General features: G+C 42.5%; 1 protein-coding gene across 6 annotated transcripts in view; it reads left to right on the plus strand.

Moving 5' to 3' along the window:
* Nucleotides 1-16409, plus strand: part of EPHA5 (EPH receptor A5) — a 183313-nt gene that overhangs the window by 119735 nt on the left and 47169 nt on the right. For 5 of the 6 annotated variants that reach the window (XM_035888876.1, XM_035888877.1, XM_009649209.2 and 2 more), the window contains exons 5-6: nucleotides 13168-13292; nucleotides 16152-16311. In XM_035888876.1, coding sequence (XP_035744769.1) covers nucleotides 13168-13292; nucleotides 16152-16311 — 285 coding nt within the window. The remainder of the gene's footprint in view (nucleotides 1-13167; nucleotides 13293-16151; nucleotides 16312-16409) is intronic. The other variant, XM_035888879.1, reaches the window with a different exon arrangement.

Below are 16409 nucleotides of genomic sequence, written 5' to 3' on the forward strand. Positions count from 1 at the left end.
GCCAGTGGATGAGGTGGGCACTTGCAGCATGAAGGTTGGTCAAGGGGGAGTCATAAACGTGCAGGATATTACCAAATGGGGGAATGGTTTATGTATTGCGTGCATATATGTATTTTATTTCCTCACTAAACTTTTTGGTGGTCTAGTCCACACACTGAATAAAGATGAAGGCAAGAGAGTTGGAAGGAGTAGGGCACTTGCTTAGGCCTATCCAAGACATCCGCTAGTCCAAGTGGAGAAGAGAGCCAAGAAACTCCTGAAGGAGCAACCCCCAGTGGCCCATCATGTTGAAATTCCCTTCTCTCTTTTAGCAGTTACATAGCTGAGAGGAGGTGAGTGATCAGTATGAGGAGAACTTGCCAAAACCAGATCTGTAGCCCTTTGGTCGTGAACCAGGAGAAGAATGTGGATGCAATGAGACTTGGCTTGCCTCCGTCTTTCTATAACAAGGTCTTGGGAATCCTGGATGAGAAGATGTCACCAAAGCCTCAAGATACATTTGAGAGTGCAGCTTCACAAATGCTTACTCTGAAGCAGTATGTTGCTTGATTCCTATAAGCCTCTTCCTAGACGTATCTAGGAATAGTGAAGCCACTGTGTTTGTTTTGCAGGCAGGAGGTGGGTGGATCTAAAAAGTGGATTTGTGGCATGTTTTTTCCCCTGATGCTTCAGAGAGCGGCACTATTGGAAATGGAAGCCAAAAAGGCAGAAAAGCCCCAGTCTTCTATCTTGTGTGCATATATCACCACAGTTTTGATCAGCCATACCCACAAAACAATGCAAAATACTATCGTGGCAGGACCAGCCACCAACCAGTGTAGATTGCATTAGGCAATGTGTTGCAGACAGAAATCTGTTTGACCACAGTTCTGATGCTGAGGAGAAGCTAAAAGATGTGTCCACTTCTGCATCATAGGTGCAGCTACAATGTAAAACATCTGAAATCTCTGTTGGGACCATTTAGCTTCTGGATTGCAATCCCACCCTGGGATGCTCAGGCTGTTTTCCTGTTCCCGTAACATTGCCCTGACCTCCAGAGCCCGTGGTGACACAGCTGAGTAGGCAAGTGCTTAGGACGTACCCTGTCAGCAGCAGAGGGGAAAAATTGGACTAGAGAGCCCCTGTACAGTCTGTAAATTGGGTTTCCATGTCAGAAGTGTTCTGGCGTATTCTTGAGTTTGTCTCTAAATCCTTTTCAACACCTTCAGAAACCAACTGGACTGGAAAACCCCTGCCATATTTTGTCAGAAGAGAGTCTGTGTGTGCTTCCTGCAGGAAGGTAATGCCTCTGCAGGGCAGGAGAGTCAAGAGCCATGCTTTCAGACACAGCTGCATTTATCCCATTCAGAACACTGGCATTCATCCCGGGCTTTGTGTGGCTCGGTCGTGATCTCTGCAGTTTCTCCTCAGCAAAGCAATTTTACACAGCGCTTGTCTTTAAGCACACAACTAGTGCTTCTGCTTGGAAACAGAAGTTGGAAAGAGTTATTAAATTATGAAAATAAGGCTTTACCACAAATTCCTCCATAATTTTCCTTTTTGTCACTCACGTAGGGTTTTTGTTCCATGTTTGAGCTCAGCGTGGTGTCGCCAAGTTGCTTGTGATTTAAATAGAAGCAGCCGGCTGCCAGGAGTAATGCTTGCAGGTATTCCTTCTTTTCTTTATTTGCCTTACAGCAGTGCCCGCAGGCCAAAGCAAAGATTGTGCTGGCAGCATCTGAATACTTAGTTCCTGCCCCTCAAGTCAGAATAGATAAAGGAATTATCATTATCTTTATTGCACAGATAACAGCAGGGAAAGATGAAGTGACTTACCCATGGTTATGCTGCAAGTCTCTGGCAGAGCTGGAAAGCAAAGCATTCTTTCCTCTGGTCTGATGCTTTTATCCCAGTGCCATCCTTCTGTGTGACTAGCCGCTTTCAACAATTCAGAGTTTTCCTTAACGTCTCCTGGCACAAATGTGCAGGCTGCTAAACGGCACAAAACGTATGTCTCCCAGATCTCTGCCTTTCAAGATCCTTTTTTATTTTTATCACTTCCCTTATGATGCCCAGCTGCCTTTGTAGAGCTGTGTGTCTGGAAGGATCTCAGGATGTGCTCATCTAACCTGCTTTAAAACCTCCAAAGACACAGATGCCACAGGTTCACTGGGTGATTTTTCCTGCTGCTTCGTTATTTTTGCCTTTAGAAAGCTGTTCCTAAATTCAGTTCTGTGCTTGTCTTGCTCCAGAGGCAGCAGCCTTTTACTTCTTTGGAGACTCATGTTGTCTTTTTCCCTGGGACTGAACAGCTCTGCCTCTTTCAGTCTCTGTTTCTAGCTTTCTCAACTTGTGCTTGTTCTCCAGTTCCCTCTTGGCTTCTCTCAAAATCCACTGTGTTTTCCCCAACATTCAAAATGGGGCACAATACAGAGCCCCCAGCTCCCTCGAGCGCTTCCCCCTTCCCCCAAGGACCCAATAAATCACTGCCTCCTGGGAAGCCCCAGCTTGAAGCTGCAGCTCTTCTTCCTTCCTTCCAAACGGGCGTTGCACACTCCCATGTTTCACACTGCAAAGGTTACCCCTTAGGAAGCTGAAGGTACCCAAATTTCCCTTCAAGAGGATTTCCCTTCAAGAGGATCCCTTCCCATTCAAGAGATGTTTTCCCAAACACCTGTAGTGCACTTTGATCTGCATCAAATTTGCTAGTTAGCTTCATTTCAATGCTTGGAACCTGAGTTTTTAGGGCAAATGGTACCCATGGTCACACTTAAGTGCCAAAAAACTGGGCAGGATGTCTGAGTTGGCACTAAGGATGAGATCTGTTAGATTTTGTCTCTATTTGTCTGTTATTTTCTCTTTAAAATGGTGATAGCCTGAGCAGTGTTTGCCCTGATCCAGAACAGCCACTGTCAGTCTGAAACCAAGGACAGGGTGGGAGTGGGTTTATGGATCGCAGGTATAGATAACCACAGGAATATAAACCTTTCCATTTCAGCTCTACACACTTTGAGGTTTTACTATTCTAGGGTTTTTTTCTAATGTAACCTGATTTATTTTTTTTTGCTAAGAATTTTATTTCAAGCCTTCTGGTCTTCATTGGTGAACTTGCTTATGGCAAAGGTCTGGACCGTGGTTCTGTAAAGCTGTGGCTGGCTCAGGGTCCTGTCAAAGGTGGTGGGCTCATGCTTGTCTCCCATTTATGAATGACATGTGAGAGAATAGCGGTGGTGGTCAGAGGGACCAAGTACTTTAGGAAACCCAGAACTACCTGCCATGAGAGTTAAGGACTTTTCCCATTCTTCCCTCTGACCTGCTGCACCTCTTCAGTAGCTGTTCTCCAAGTGGAAACATAAGGAATTTATTTGGCTGCCTCTTATTTCACTGGAGTGTTTAGTAATTTGGCTTTAATATTAGAATTCATCAGCAAGACTGATTGGTGTATCATACAGAGTGGCAGGCTTGGCAGAGAAGGAAATTTCCCACACAGTCTAAAAATGGTCTGTGAATTTACTGGGTTTAGAGTTTGATAGCAGCTGGAAGAAGGATGCAGCAAGTCTTGTATGAAGAAAAGAGCCAATCTAGGAATTAAGAAGGTAGGGAGCAGGAACATGCGCGATTTATGCATTTTATTCAGTAACTATGGTTTTGTTTTGTTTTTAATGGTGTGTGGTTTTTAAAAGGAAGCTTTTGCTTAAATGCAAATAAGGTATTAGGTTACTAATGATAGGAGAGGCGCTGGTAAGTGTGCTGGAAGCTAACCTGATAAATGCACTCAGTAATGAGGATTCTACTGCAAAATGCTGAGCCCTGTGGCTATGATCCAGCAAAGTGGTGACAGCAGTGGTAGTACTCATGCGCTTAAAGTTAAGCATTTTCCCAAAGCGCTTTGATGGATCAGAGCTGGAGTCCTTATCACCTTGCTAGGAGTGAATTTATAATAAGAGTCTTGTGAGTCAATAGTGTTTATTCTTAGGCTTCACAACTAAACCACTAATGAAATATAGGGAAATTACAGCTCTTTTGTGGCGTGAAGGAATCTGGCTCTGGTCTTAACCACAAATTGTTCCCCAGCTTTGAGAAAAACTTATTATCTTGATTTTCAGAGGCCCTAGAAAAAAAACAACGACAGGTATTGCAATTACCTGTGGATCTGCACGCGATAGGAAGATATTCCTTCATGCCTCTCTTCCCTGCTCCAGCAGCCCTTCGTCTCAGGTACACCTTGGCCCCGGGTGCAAGCACCTTCTAGGGACAGCAGAGAGCCCTTTTCCCTGAGCCCAGGCAAACTGTGATGCCCTAATGTCTCCCTCTCCCTTCCCAGGATCAGGACAAATTACAGTCCAACAAGAACTGTCTGTGCAGGATTCGGGGCTGATGCTGAAGTTCAAATGAATGTATGCTAGGCCTGGCAATTGGAAAGAAGTTTCACAAACAGTGAATTACCCTCCCCCTCTACTCTGTCCTGGTGAGACCCCACCTGGAGTACTGTGTCCAGCTCTGGGCTCCCCAGTTCAAGAAAGATGAGGAACTCCTAGAAAGAGTCCAGAAGAGAGCAACTAGGATGATTAAGGGACTGGAGCATCTCCCCTACGAGGAAAGGCTGAGGGAGCTGGGCTTGTTCAGCCTGAAGAAGAGAAGACTGAGAGGGGACCTCATCAATACATACAAATATGTTAAGGGTGGAAGTCATGAGGACGGAGCCAGACTCTTTGCAGTGGTGTCCAGCGACAGGACAAGGGGCAATGGGTACAAACTGAAACATAAGAGGTTTCAGTTGAATGTGAGGAAAAACTTCTTTACTCTGAGGGTGACGGAGCACTGGAACAGGCTGCCCAGGGGGGTTGTGGAGTCTCCTTCTCTGGAGATATTCAAAGCCCACCTGGATGAAGTCCTGTGTAACATGCTCTAGGAGAACCTGCTATAGCAGGGGGGTTGGACTAGATGATCTCCCGCGGTCCCTTCCAACCCTTACCATTCTGTGATTCTGTGAATTATGGCCGTGGCCAGTCTTGCTGGGCCAATTTTTAAAAAAAATTTTTTAAACAGTCTATAGCTTTATGAAGGAGATTTTGCACCACGGTGCCTGTGACTCTGGCTTTGGAGTCCCTGCAAAATACAGGTGAGTGTTTGCAAACATTTAGGTTTCAAGGGCAAAAAATTACGTGGATTGATTTTAAAGAGCATGGTGCCCTTTGTAGCCTTCAATATGTAGGCAATCCTTAAAATTCTCATACACCGGTGTTCCTGTTAAGGTGTTGAATGTGTTTGTTGAGTGAACAAGCTGGAGGCAATACGTCCCCTCCCTTGAGATGGGCGTGCTCAATATTCTACAGTTGTCCATGATAAGTCTTCTTGGAAATGACAAAAGAAATGAAAATAACAGACTAGGGAGGATTTCTTGGCAACTGAAGTGTCAGGACATTTCTCATTTCTCTACATCCCGACAGTGGGCGTTTCCAATGGTGACCATGCTAGTTAGCTCACGCTATCTGAAGATAAACTATCGCTAATGCCGTTGTTCTCATTTACAATTTTTAAGATTGCTGGGAGCAGGGAGAGCGGTTTCTATTCACCTGCATTTTTCTCTTGTGATACCTGGTCATGTTTTCCTAAAGCCCCGTGCCTGCAAGTCTGTGAATCTGCAGGCAGGTGCCACTCTTTAAGAGTACACGTCTTGCATCTATGATTGCCAGGAGCCGAAAGCATGTCTGTATAACTCCATAAACAGAAGGCAATTGGCAAGAATCCAGTTTATTTTTTGAAATCATGTGCTTTTAAGAGTCTTGGCCAAGATCATGTGGTGTTGATATACTATAGATTCCATGAAATATTCTGGCTCTTGTTGTATATAGGGTGGTGTACACGTGAGGAATGGCAAAGTAGTCTTGCCCCAGGGGCTATATAGTTTAGTGCCCAGATCCTGTGACATCTTTAGGCTCTACTAGTAATCCTGTCACAACTGCAGCGTATGATAGCTGTGTCACGGTGTAGCTTCATTATGCTAAATTTTTTAGAAGTTACTTGCTTATTTTGTGGTGAAAGCAGTGATTTTTGGAAACATTCGTGCAGTCAACAACAAGGCATACAGAAAGGGGTGCTGTAGGTGAGATGTTGCTACGCCTGCCTGGGTTGCCTCCACAAATGTAGACGCTTCAGTGAGTCTTAGCATTATTTTGCTAAAGCAAAAGGTTTTGTGAATGGCAAAGCTTGTGTTGGCTGCATCTAGTGTCTGTTGAGGAGTATGTGTTGAGCCCTACCTTCTTACAATTAACACCATATTTTGATTAAGAGGAAAAGACTGCGTACAAACACTTTAAAGCTATGCATTTTATTGTTTTCATAACTTAGGCATCAATAATCAGTAATCAGTCTTAATAACAAAGTATATTTTATAGATAACATTTTTATAACACAAGGTAACGTAATGAAGATTTGAGTAGTAATTTTGTACACACAGTAATACTGCTCTCTTGCTATTTGTTCTTTTAATACCATTTTATAGAAGTAGCTAAATATCATGGAGTGTTTATCAAAAGATTTGCAGCAAGGAGCAATAGGTCCTTATGGGTGGATCAGCTGATGTTAGCTATTTGCTGTTAAACAGAAGATGCTTGGTTTTCCTTGGTTTTCTCTTTGCTGTTTCTCTCCTTGCAATCTCCTCCAGGAGGTGCTCAGAGAAAAGGCAGCCTTGAATTAGGTGAATTGAGCATGCACGCACCCCTCCTTCCCCCAAGTTGTGCTAGCACAGTGGAATTGCAGCAAGAGCAGGGTATTAGGACACAGTAAATCTTGAAGCCTTAGACCATACTGGTGCATTGCAGTCCCGGTCTCAACCAGGCATATCTCCTGAGCTTTTACACAGATCAGAAGAAAGAGATTAACTGTTATCCCTGTGCTAATGCAAATTGCATGCAGATTACTTCTGTTATCTCTCTAATGTGAGTATGAATTGAAGTTTTTTTTTTTCTGTTTTGTCTCTTCCAACCACGAGCACTTCCCTGTAGCAGGGCTGCTGGTAATTAAAAGCATCAGGTTAGTAGTGTCCACAAAACCACAGCATCCATCCTGCTCTCTCTGCCTTTAGCAAAGGTATTTTTCTGGTATCTTAGGTCCAAGGATTAGAAGTCTAGAGAGAAATTATCTGAGGAAAACTTCTCTCCAAGAGAATTAGGCAACAATTTGGGTTTCACCTTGCATGAACCCAACCCTGTGTCCAGCTGGGAAGCAGCGAGGTCTGGGAGCACCTTGGCTCTGTGACCAGCTTGGGCTTCAAGTCACGTTCTGCTGTCGAATAACGAGCTGCATTTAATCTTTTAGGGACTGGAGTGGGAGCCACCTGAAATATCGCTCCTTTTCACATAAGATAAATCTGGTTGCTTGGGTTAGCCATGGACTCATGTTACAAAAATGGGGCCCTGCCTTCTGTCAGGGCCACTGAGTGCTTGAAATGGATTCCTTTCTCTTGTATGACCTCTTTCATTTCAAGGCACACATCAAGGCATCTCAGGTTTCAGAGGCATTCAAAATGAAGGTGGGTATCAGAGGTTGTAAATTGGTCTAAGACCTGGTGTTTACCTCAGGTGTTCGTCTTGGGAGGTAGAAGATATGAAGAAACACTTTATATTCATTGCCAAGGAAATTTGAAGATTGTGTCCTCTTTTTGATATTTGACATATGAAAAAGACCAGTGTGAAGTCCCCATCTACTCAAGAGATACCTTGAAAAATGATTCAAAAGAAGATGATGTCTATATATGAACCATGTTTTAGGATTGAGCTTGTATTTGGCAAGGTGTTTGGATTTAATCCTGGCTCTAACATTTACCCCCTTGCACTATTTAGGGCCTGGGCATCATGAAAATCCCACGTAAGATCTCAAGTAGAATTGCAATGGTGTTTAATGCTATGTAGTCCAAGGACCTTTCATTCCCTGGACTCAGCTTTCAGAAGCACTTACAAGCACCTCCAAATTGGGGTCTGACCTGTTTGCCTAACTAGCCAGGCATGGTTTGCAACTACTTGTCCTCAAGGGACAAAGAATTTTGAAACCCATTATCCAGCAAACTGGGGTACACTTTGGGATATTAAAAATTGCAGCACAAAAGTAAAGTTATGACTTAAATGCTAAATTCTGACCTAGATATGATATCTGCAGTAAAAGCACTCTTAGGGGAGCCATTGGGTATTGAGCTTTTCTAAAATTATATTGTTTCTATACAGAAATGCAAAGAGATAGTACAGTGAAGTATTTTTTTTTCTTCTCAAAACAGTGTTTCTGTTTTAACTAAGGTGTGTATCTTGTTTAAAATTAGTCTACTGCTTGAAGCCGCCTGCAATTTTCTATGCCTTTAGTGTGACTTGGTGAATAATGCAGGTCTTGCTCCAAACTCTGAAGTCACCAAGGGCCTGAGAAGAAAAATTCAATAATGTCATTAATTAGAAACTGAGTGAAAAATTGCAGTTTACCAGGCTTTTGAAGTGGAACCAGAATTACTTGTCTTGTGGTTACTCTTCTGATACAGGTTTCATTTTCTTCAGTTAAACCTGGCTGTATAAGTGCATTAATGATAGCATAACTATTTGGCTATATGATGACAGGTGAAGGCATTGATTTAATCACAAGCATGAATTTGACTTTTAAATCTTCTGGCATACATTCAGACTGCAAAAGAAGTGTGGCATCATGTGGAGAGAGGAACCCCAAGGTGTATTGCGAGGTCCAAAGTGTTAAATCCCAAACGTTTGCAAATACAGGAATGTAATCATGGTAAAACAAATTGCAAACACATGAAAAACACATGAAAATCCATAGCAGAGATGTCTATGTCTGTAAACAACTATGTCGTAGATACCTGTAACAGCAGCCAGGACAGAGGTGGTAGCAGCACTCTTTAATGCCTTAATTGTCTTTGGAAAGGGACCTGAAGCCCAGATACCTGGAGAGCCAAAGGAAGGAGAGGTGCCAGCCCCTTTGCCGGTATAAGTCGGCACCTCTTCCTGGGCTATGCTGTGTTGCCCCAAGTGAGGCTCTGTCCTGGAAAAGTTAAAGCTGGACTGAAGATCCTGGGCTGGTGGCTTGGTTTTTGCACTGAGGGTGAAAGGAGATTGTGGTTTGTTGTTTTTTTTAATCAGAAGTGGAAAACTTCACTGGCTGTGGGGCTACGGGTGAGATGGGGAGCCATTAGCTGTTGTCTCTGCCAGAGTGAAAAATACCAAGGCAAAAGTAATTGGGCTGGAGAGAGCATTAGATAGACCATGAGATGTAGAAACTGGATTATTTGTTTTATCTTGGTGCAGTGGTCATTCACCTGATAACATTAGTTTCTCTTAAAATATAATTAACATTTTATTCCACTAAGCATCATTTATATTAGACGTTAGTGGGACACAGCACGGTATGTTGTAAATACTGGGTTTGGTGCCTAGATGGCTAATTCAGTGCTAATGTCATTATCAAAGGTTGCAGAGGAAGAATGTCCTAAAAGGTCTATTCCTCATGAAATCATCTCCTGTAGTTATTCAGCTGTGTCTAATGATGCATCTTCTGCAGAAACTTTCATTTATTTATTTGGTATGTCCCCTTATTCTTCTTAAGAAATGTTAGAAACAGCACCAAAAAAAAAAAAGGTAGAATCAGTTTTCCGTGCATCTATCTGCTTCCTGATTAATTTTGGTCTCATGAAAGCAAAAATGTACATTAGCAATTTCACACCTTGTTACATCTTCTGTTTGCTTTCATCAACACAGGGCTGTTTTCATGAATGGTGAACATAAACATATGATGTAATATTCCTCTTTGATTCTGAGTGTCTTGCTGAGAAATTAATGCATATGTGCAGATTACTTGTAAAGCAACATGTGAACAACTCACAATCTACATCCCCCCTTTGTAGTGTCAAGGCAGGGATTTGAACAAGACTTGTGCCTACTTATGTAAGAAATATGGGAGATTACAGCTTTATATATCTTGATTCTTACATGAATTATTTTTTTACATGTTGTACTCCAAACTCTTACGCGAATTTATTTTTTTACCTGTGGTACTCCAAATGGAGGTGCTCCGTGGCTTGGCTTCTTTCTGTTAAGAGGATGCTGCCCTTGCAGAAGCAGTGACCTTTGAAAAGCAAGTCTCAAGTAAACCTTTTATTTTCCTGAGATCATATAGCACAGTATCCAGTTGCAGGCTTTTAAGATGGAATGATTGCAGACTTTGTCCGCTTGCCTGGATTGGATTACATTTTGTTTGACAAAGAAAACTCTAAAATACTTATACCTTCCTTCCTTCAGTTCAGAGCATCGTAATCTCCATGCATTGAGGATGCAGAGTAGCTGCCGTATCATCCCAGCCCGCTGGGATTTATTGAATTTACTTAATTGGCCTTTATCTCATGGTTACACTTTAACGCTTCTTTTGAAGGAGATTCAAAAAGGGTACAGTTACTCCTTTTCTAATTTACTTGGAGAGTTGGGTTACTCGTTTTCTTATCTTCCCTCCTTTTCCCGGTAGAGCAGAGCATTCTGCAGAACCACGATTGAACATGTTAGAGGCTTGCATGGTGAGAGATTTTAAGTCTATGAATCTGTTAACTAGCAAAGCTTTTTACACACTGCTTTTTAAAGAGGATGCTCTGGTTTAGGGGAGTGGGGAGTTCGATGGGGACTTCTGGATGGCTGGTGGTGCGTTTTGTGTTGTACTGTGCTGATGCACGTGAACAAGAGCTAAACTCCCCTGAATCTCCCAGGGAAGGGTTTTGCAGCAGAGTTCAGGAGCACTTGCATCATTCTCTTGTTTTTAAAGCACTTGTGAGCCTCAGTCCTATAAACCCTTCAGGAAACCTGGATGAAGTGGATGAAAAGTCTGTTATTTGGTCAGGTGAACTTGACACTGAGAATTGCATGGTTTTCACCTTCAATACTAGGGAGGGTTGATGTGTCCCCTTGCTTCACTTCTCAAGTTTACTTTTGTTAATAGGAGTTTGAAAAGGTTTAATGCTCAGCTCTGACTTTCTCCACCTTGCCAGACCTCTGCTGCCAGCTCTGCAAGCCTGGGATAGGTGTTGCAGGGATTTGGGGGCATTGGAGAACAGTCCCAGAAGGGCACGGGTCACTTTTTCTGAGTGCCATGGCGTCTCCATCCCCTATATATAACATCCCCATGGCTCATGATAAAAAGGGATCAGTATTTTCTATTTAACTAGGGTTGTAGAATTGCCTGTTACTTGGCACCACCACCCCAGTGAGGCTTGTTTTCCGATACCTCTGAAAACCACGTAGCTCCTTGTGCATTAGAAGGAAAGTCCATCCTATTTTAATAGAGTTCACTACTCACCATTTCTTCTCTGAGCTAACGCATCTGACCATGCACGTGTGCATGGAACATATATCTCACACACACAACTCAATTTGCTGTGCACATGCATGCACAACACATATTTAGGCACCTGGATTAGTTAATGGAAAGTCCTATACCAGATGAGCAGTTTGAGTCTAAGTTGTTATTTGCCTTCACATAGGCCAAAAAATTGTGGAGGACATCAGCTGAAGGTAAGGTGACTTTTGAGGATGAAAAATTGTTGGTGATCACCGTGTGGTGCCTACATAAATAGCACGATCATCATTCAAATCAAGGTGGTTTTTCCTTGCTCACTGGAGCAGTTGCGAGCACGGTGGTGGATGCACAGCTAAAAACCGAGCATTGTCTGTGCAGCTTGATGCCAGCACTCCAGCAGAAAACAATATGGAAATGGCCAACACCTTTCAGGATCCTCCTAGAGACAAGCGGGGGAGAGATTAGCCAACAGGAGTGAGAAAAACTGGGGTTGAAAAGAGACTGAGACGCAGGAGCTTGCTTTAAAAGAGAAAGCTAGCTGCTAGCCTTCAGTCCAGGGATAATTGTCTGGAGCTCTTCCCTTACTCTTTTCAGCTGAAGGTCAGACCTGGCAAAATTAATTTATCTGTTGTCTTTATTTTACTTAATGGGTTGGGGTTTTTTAGTATTATGATAATTAGCTAGTCCTGCATATAGGAGAAGTCTCTTTTTTGGAAGATAAAAGTCTGGTCTTTAGTCTTTGCTACCGCTCTTTGCACTCAGTTCCTCATATGGCCACAAAGGTCTTTGCCGTGGCTATCCCCAGCCCCCTTGTAATCCTTGCCGAGAGCTGGCCTGTCCGGAGGGTGAGTCGAAGGCCCTCAGCCAGGCATGGGCTGATTTTTCCTCTGGAGAAGCTGCTCTTGGCCCTGTACATTAGAGACTATGAATTTCTCCTGTCCCCTTTTCACTCAGTGTTGTTTCCTAATCTCTGGCATGAAATACCTGGGGTGTTAGGGTTGCATTGCCCATAGCAACTTTTGCTAGGGAGCTGCCAGGGGTGGTAACAACCGTAACTTGAAAAGTCTCTGCAGATATCGGACTGAAAACAAAGGATCAAGCCTGTTTCTGATGCACGTGTGCTGCAAAGGGCAGATAACCTTTCAGGGCTGCATCTTAAAATAATAAGCAGAGCTGGTGTTGCTGCTTTCCTTCTGCGGCTTCCCCAAGCACACAGTGAACTTCTGAGCTGTGATCGCTGTTAAAATCTCTACAGTTGCCATTTGCAAGATACTAGCATCACTATGTGAGCCATAACACCCCAGTGATATTTATGGAGAGCAATTGAATTACAAAGGTTGTAATGGCCTTGCTACCCTGTTCCTTGGTTCTGGAAGGAGGGGGCTGAATGTTGTCTAGGGTTTAGCTACTACTCAAGCCAAAAAATAAATAGTTAAGGAGCCTACTTAGATTGAGGTCTTCTGTAAAATACATGCCTTCAAAGCAGCTGATAAAAGCAATATGTAATCCATATGTAACTCTGTTGTGACAACATAGCCCCCTGACACATTTGAAAAGGCAAGTTATGCAGTTATGTGTTTGAAAAGCACTTGAAAAGGCAAGATTGATGTGTAAGCTGCTGGTGGTTCATGTTATTACTTTTTTGGGTGGGCGATGCTGGTCAAGATCCTCAGCTGCTGAAAATCTGCGTGAATCCAGTTGTTAAAAATGGACAAATACCACAGAGGTGAAAACTGATCTGCAGTAGCTAAGGATCGCCTTCCGTTGGAGGATGCGGTGACGAGTTTGACTTCAGCAGGGGCAGACCGTCGTACTAACCATGGTTTCTGTCTGTTCTGTTTTTTTCCTGTCTTGCAGCACCTTCTCCAGTCAGTAGTGTGAAAAAAGGGAAGATAACTAAAAATAGCATCTCCCTTTCCTGGCAGGAGCCAGATCGACCCAACGGCATCATCCTGGAATACGAAATCAAATATTTTGAAAAGGTGTGACGGACTGATTGCTGAGCATCCCAAGTACCTTCTCTTTACTGTCCTCTTCTTTTAGTTATCATTATTTGAGTCATGGAAGGGAATGGAGTGATTTTATGCATAAATCAATGTCAGATTGATTTTGCAGTAAATGATTAGGAAGACTTGAAATGAGGGTGGTGTTTTCCATTAGTGTGCCACTTCTCTTGAACAAATACATTAAATCTGCATGTCAGATTCCTCTCTGGACTTATCACATTAAGATAGAGCCTGCTCATTTGTTAAATATAGGAGGGGTTGTAGACTAAGCATCTGTCTCCTCCCGGAAACATCAGGCTATCCCTTGCCTGTGGTATTTCAGTTTCTCACTTGGTTTTGCATCCATGGTGTAAGGAGAAAGGTTTTGCAGAGAGATTGTATCTGCTCTGACATGATTAAGGGCACCCTGGCTTAATAGCTTGCCTGGGTTTTCCAGCCCTTGCTCTCGGTCTAATGGAAAACACTCTCTCTTCCTACAGAGCTTGCCTCTCCTAGTCTCCATTTCAAATGGAAACTTGTTCTCTTCCTGCAAAATTAATGCAGTTTAAATGAAAATGGTAACAAATGCTGTTTGTCTAAGTAGCATCTTTTGAGCAATGCAGCTGAGCGTAGATTTCCAAAAATCAAGTTTTCAAGAGTTGACTGAACAGCAGTTTCTTGCCTTAGCTGGGATTGTAAAGTGTTCTTTCTTCTCCTGAAACATCCAAGCTTTCGACATGAAAACAAGAAGAAAATTGAGTCACAATTCACTTTTTTGGGAGGTTGAATTTCTGTTTTAAGGAATACCTTCCATTAGTCCTGTCTATGACTGAGGTGAAGCCACTCAACACAAACAAGGACTGGGTCCTTACTCCTCCCGTCGTCTTTCTCTGACCATGGGAGGGACCTGCTCAAGCAGCCCATGCAAACAGGGGGAAGAATTTCAGAAATCTGCATCAGGATGAAATCAACATTATTTTTGCAGATGAGGGAGCTTGGGCAAGGGCACAAGTTGCATGACTGGCTTAAATCGGGCTGAAGTTTTCAAAATTATTAAAGCGCAAAGCAAGAATCAGGATATGCTATTGCTGGAAATAATCCATTACTGATTCTTTTATTAACTTGTTTGAACGACTGTTGTGGCGCATTGAATCCTTAACACAGAGTGGCCTGGGAAGATTAGTCTCTAGAAGCCTTGATAATTAGCAAATAATTAAAGCAAAAAAATCCATATATTTGTTCATTCTACTTAGTTTGTTTTCAAACAAATCTGATTGTGTTGTGGGGTGTTAAAATATTGTATTTGTAGTCCAGAACTAGTCTCAAATAGCTTCAGTAAATAGTTGTTCAAGTACAGGTCCTTCATGGGGAGGTAGCTACAGCCAGTCCAAGTTTATGCTGTCTTGATTTCTTTCTTTCCCTGCTCACTGCAGGGGGGTTGGACTAGATGACCTCTAGGGGTCCCTTCCAACCCAAAACATTCTATGATTCTATGATTCTTTCAGGCTGATACCAAAGCCTATTGTTTTCCATAGGAAAGCTCAAGTGTTTAAATGTTTGCAGAAGCCAACAGTGTATTGAAAACCTAATTGGGCTGACATACAAGCAGAGATGTGGATTAATATTCACTTACTGCTTTTTAACCAGTCATTGAGTTAGATTTGGGATGTCAACCTTAATTCTTCTTGTTTGTTGCTACTGTCATTTATATTCTCTCGGTTTTCAGCCCCTTATAAGGCTAAATTTGCAGCGTTCATTTCCAAGGGAAAAGAATGATCTATATTAAATGTTTTGGAAAATTGAGTTTTTTCAGATCACATTCCTTTAAGAGAAGCCACTCCTTAACAAGGAAAAAAAAAAAGGTGCATATAGGTATATACAAGTTTCTCCAAAACAGTCCTGTGTAGCTATAGGCTTCAATGAGAAAATTTGTAATCCTACACTTGGAGATTCCCAGGGCCTTATCCAGGCATATTACTATCTCTGGAAAGTTGCCCATTAAATTAAAAAGAAAAAAGAAAAATCAGTTCAGATCCTAAGAGCTATGCCGAAATCTTGGTAGGGAATTACTAAGAACTCCTGTTTACTTCATAGTTATTTGGATCTGAGAGGATATGGTGAATAAAAAGCAGTTTCCAAGTTTGTAGTCCTTAATTTATGAGCTCTTGTCTAGATTATGTGTTACAGTAAGTAATTCTAAGAGTAATTACCAAGCGTTTGAGTGAAATTTTAATCAAAGAACCATAACTCTTTCACATTACAAACCAATGTAAATGAAGATTTATTTTAGCAAATTTTCTTCAAGTTCATTGCTTCAGAAGAACAATGCAAAATTAGGTATTTTCCTGTAGTTTTGGTTTATTATTCCCTTCCCAAGGTCTAATTTGTGGTTCTAGAAATACCAGCATAAAGTTGTACAATATATAATATGTTATTCTCTTTTAGGCCTAATTATGTTACTGGGAAATCATTTTGGTATAAATTAAAATCCTTTTCTAAGGCAATGGGACTGTTTTCCTCTTCCCCATGCCTTGGGATTGATCTTTGTAGGATGGACCTTTCCATTGCCCTGGGTGGGCCGTGTACATCCTGAGCAATGGAAAGCTGCTCCCACTGCAGGTGCTGGTTTTGTCTCCATATTGCCATTTAAGCGTGGCAATTCTCTGTTTCATACCTGCTAGAGTCATTGTTTATAAAAGAGAAAATCAGATCTCACATTTTGTACTGCAGAAAGGGCCTTCGGGGGGGCGGGGTTCGGGAAGCAATCCTCAAAGATGCATATTTCAGTCATCTCTTCTCGGTGAGCCACTATTCGTATGTTTGAACTTTGTGGTTTTTGGGGGGGGTTGGGAAAAGGACCAGGAGACAAGCTACACCATCATCAAATCCAAAGAGACAACGATTACGGCAGATGGCTTGAAACCAGGCTCAGTGTACGTCTTCCAGATCCGAGCCCGGACAGCTGCTGGCTATGGTGGCTTCAGCCGAAGATTTGAGTTTGAAACCAGCCCAGTGTGTAAGTCCTTTTAATTACTGTCAGACGCGTCTCTGGAACAGTTACCAGAAACAAGTCAAGGGATCTATACCTTTGCAGAGAGCTCTTCCTTGTCCTGG

This window comes from Egretta garzetta, unplaced genomic scaffold (assembly GCF_000687185.1).
Source record: "Egretta garzetta isolate BGI_Z169 unplaced genomic scaffold, ASM68718v1 scaffold41, whole genome shotgun sequence".
NCBI classification, from domain to species: Eukaryota; Metazoa; Chordata; class Aves; order Pelecaniformes; family Ardeidae; genus Egretta; species Egretta garzetta.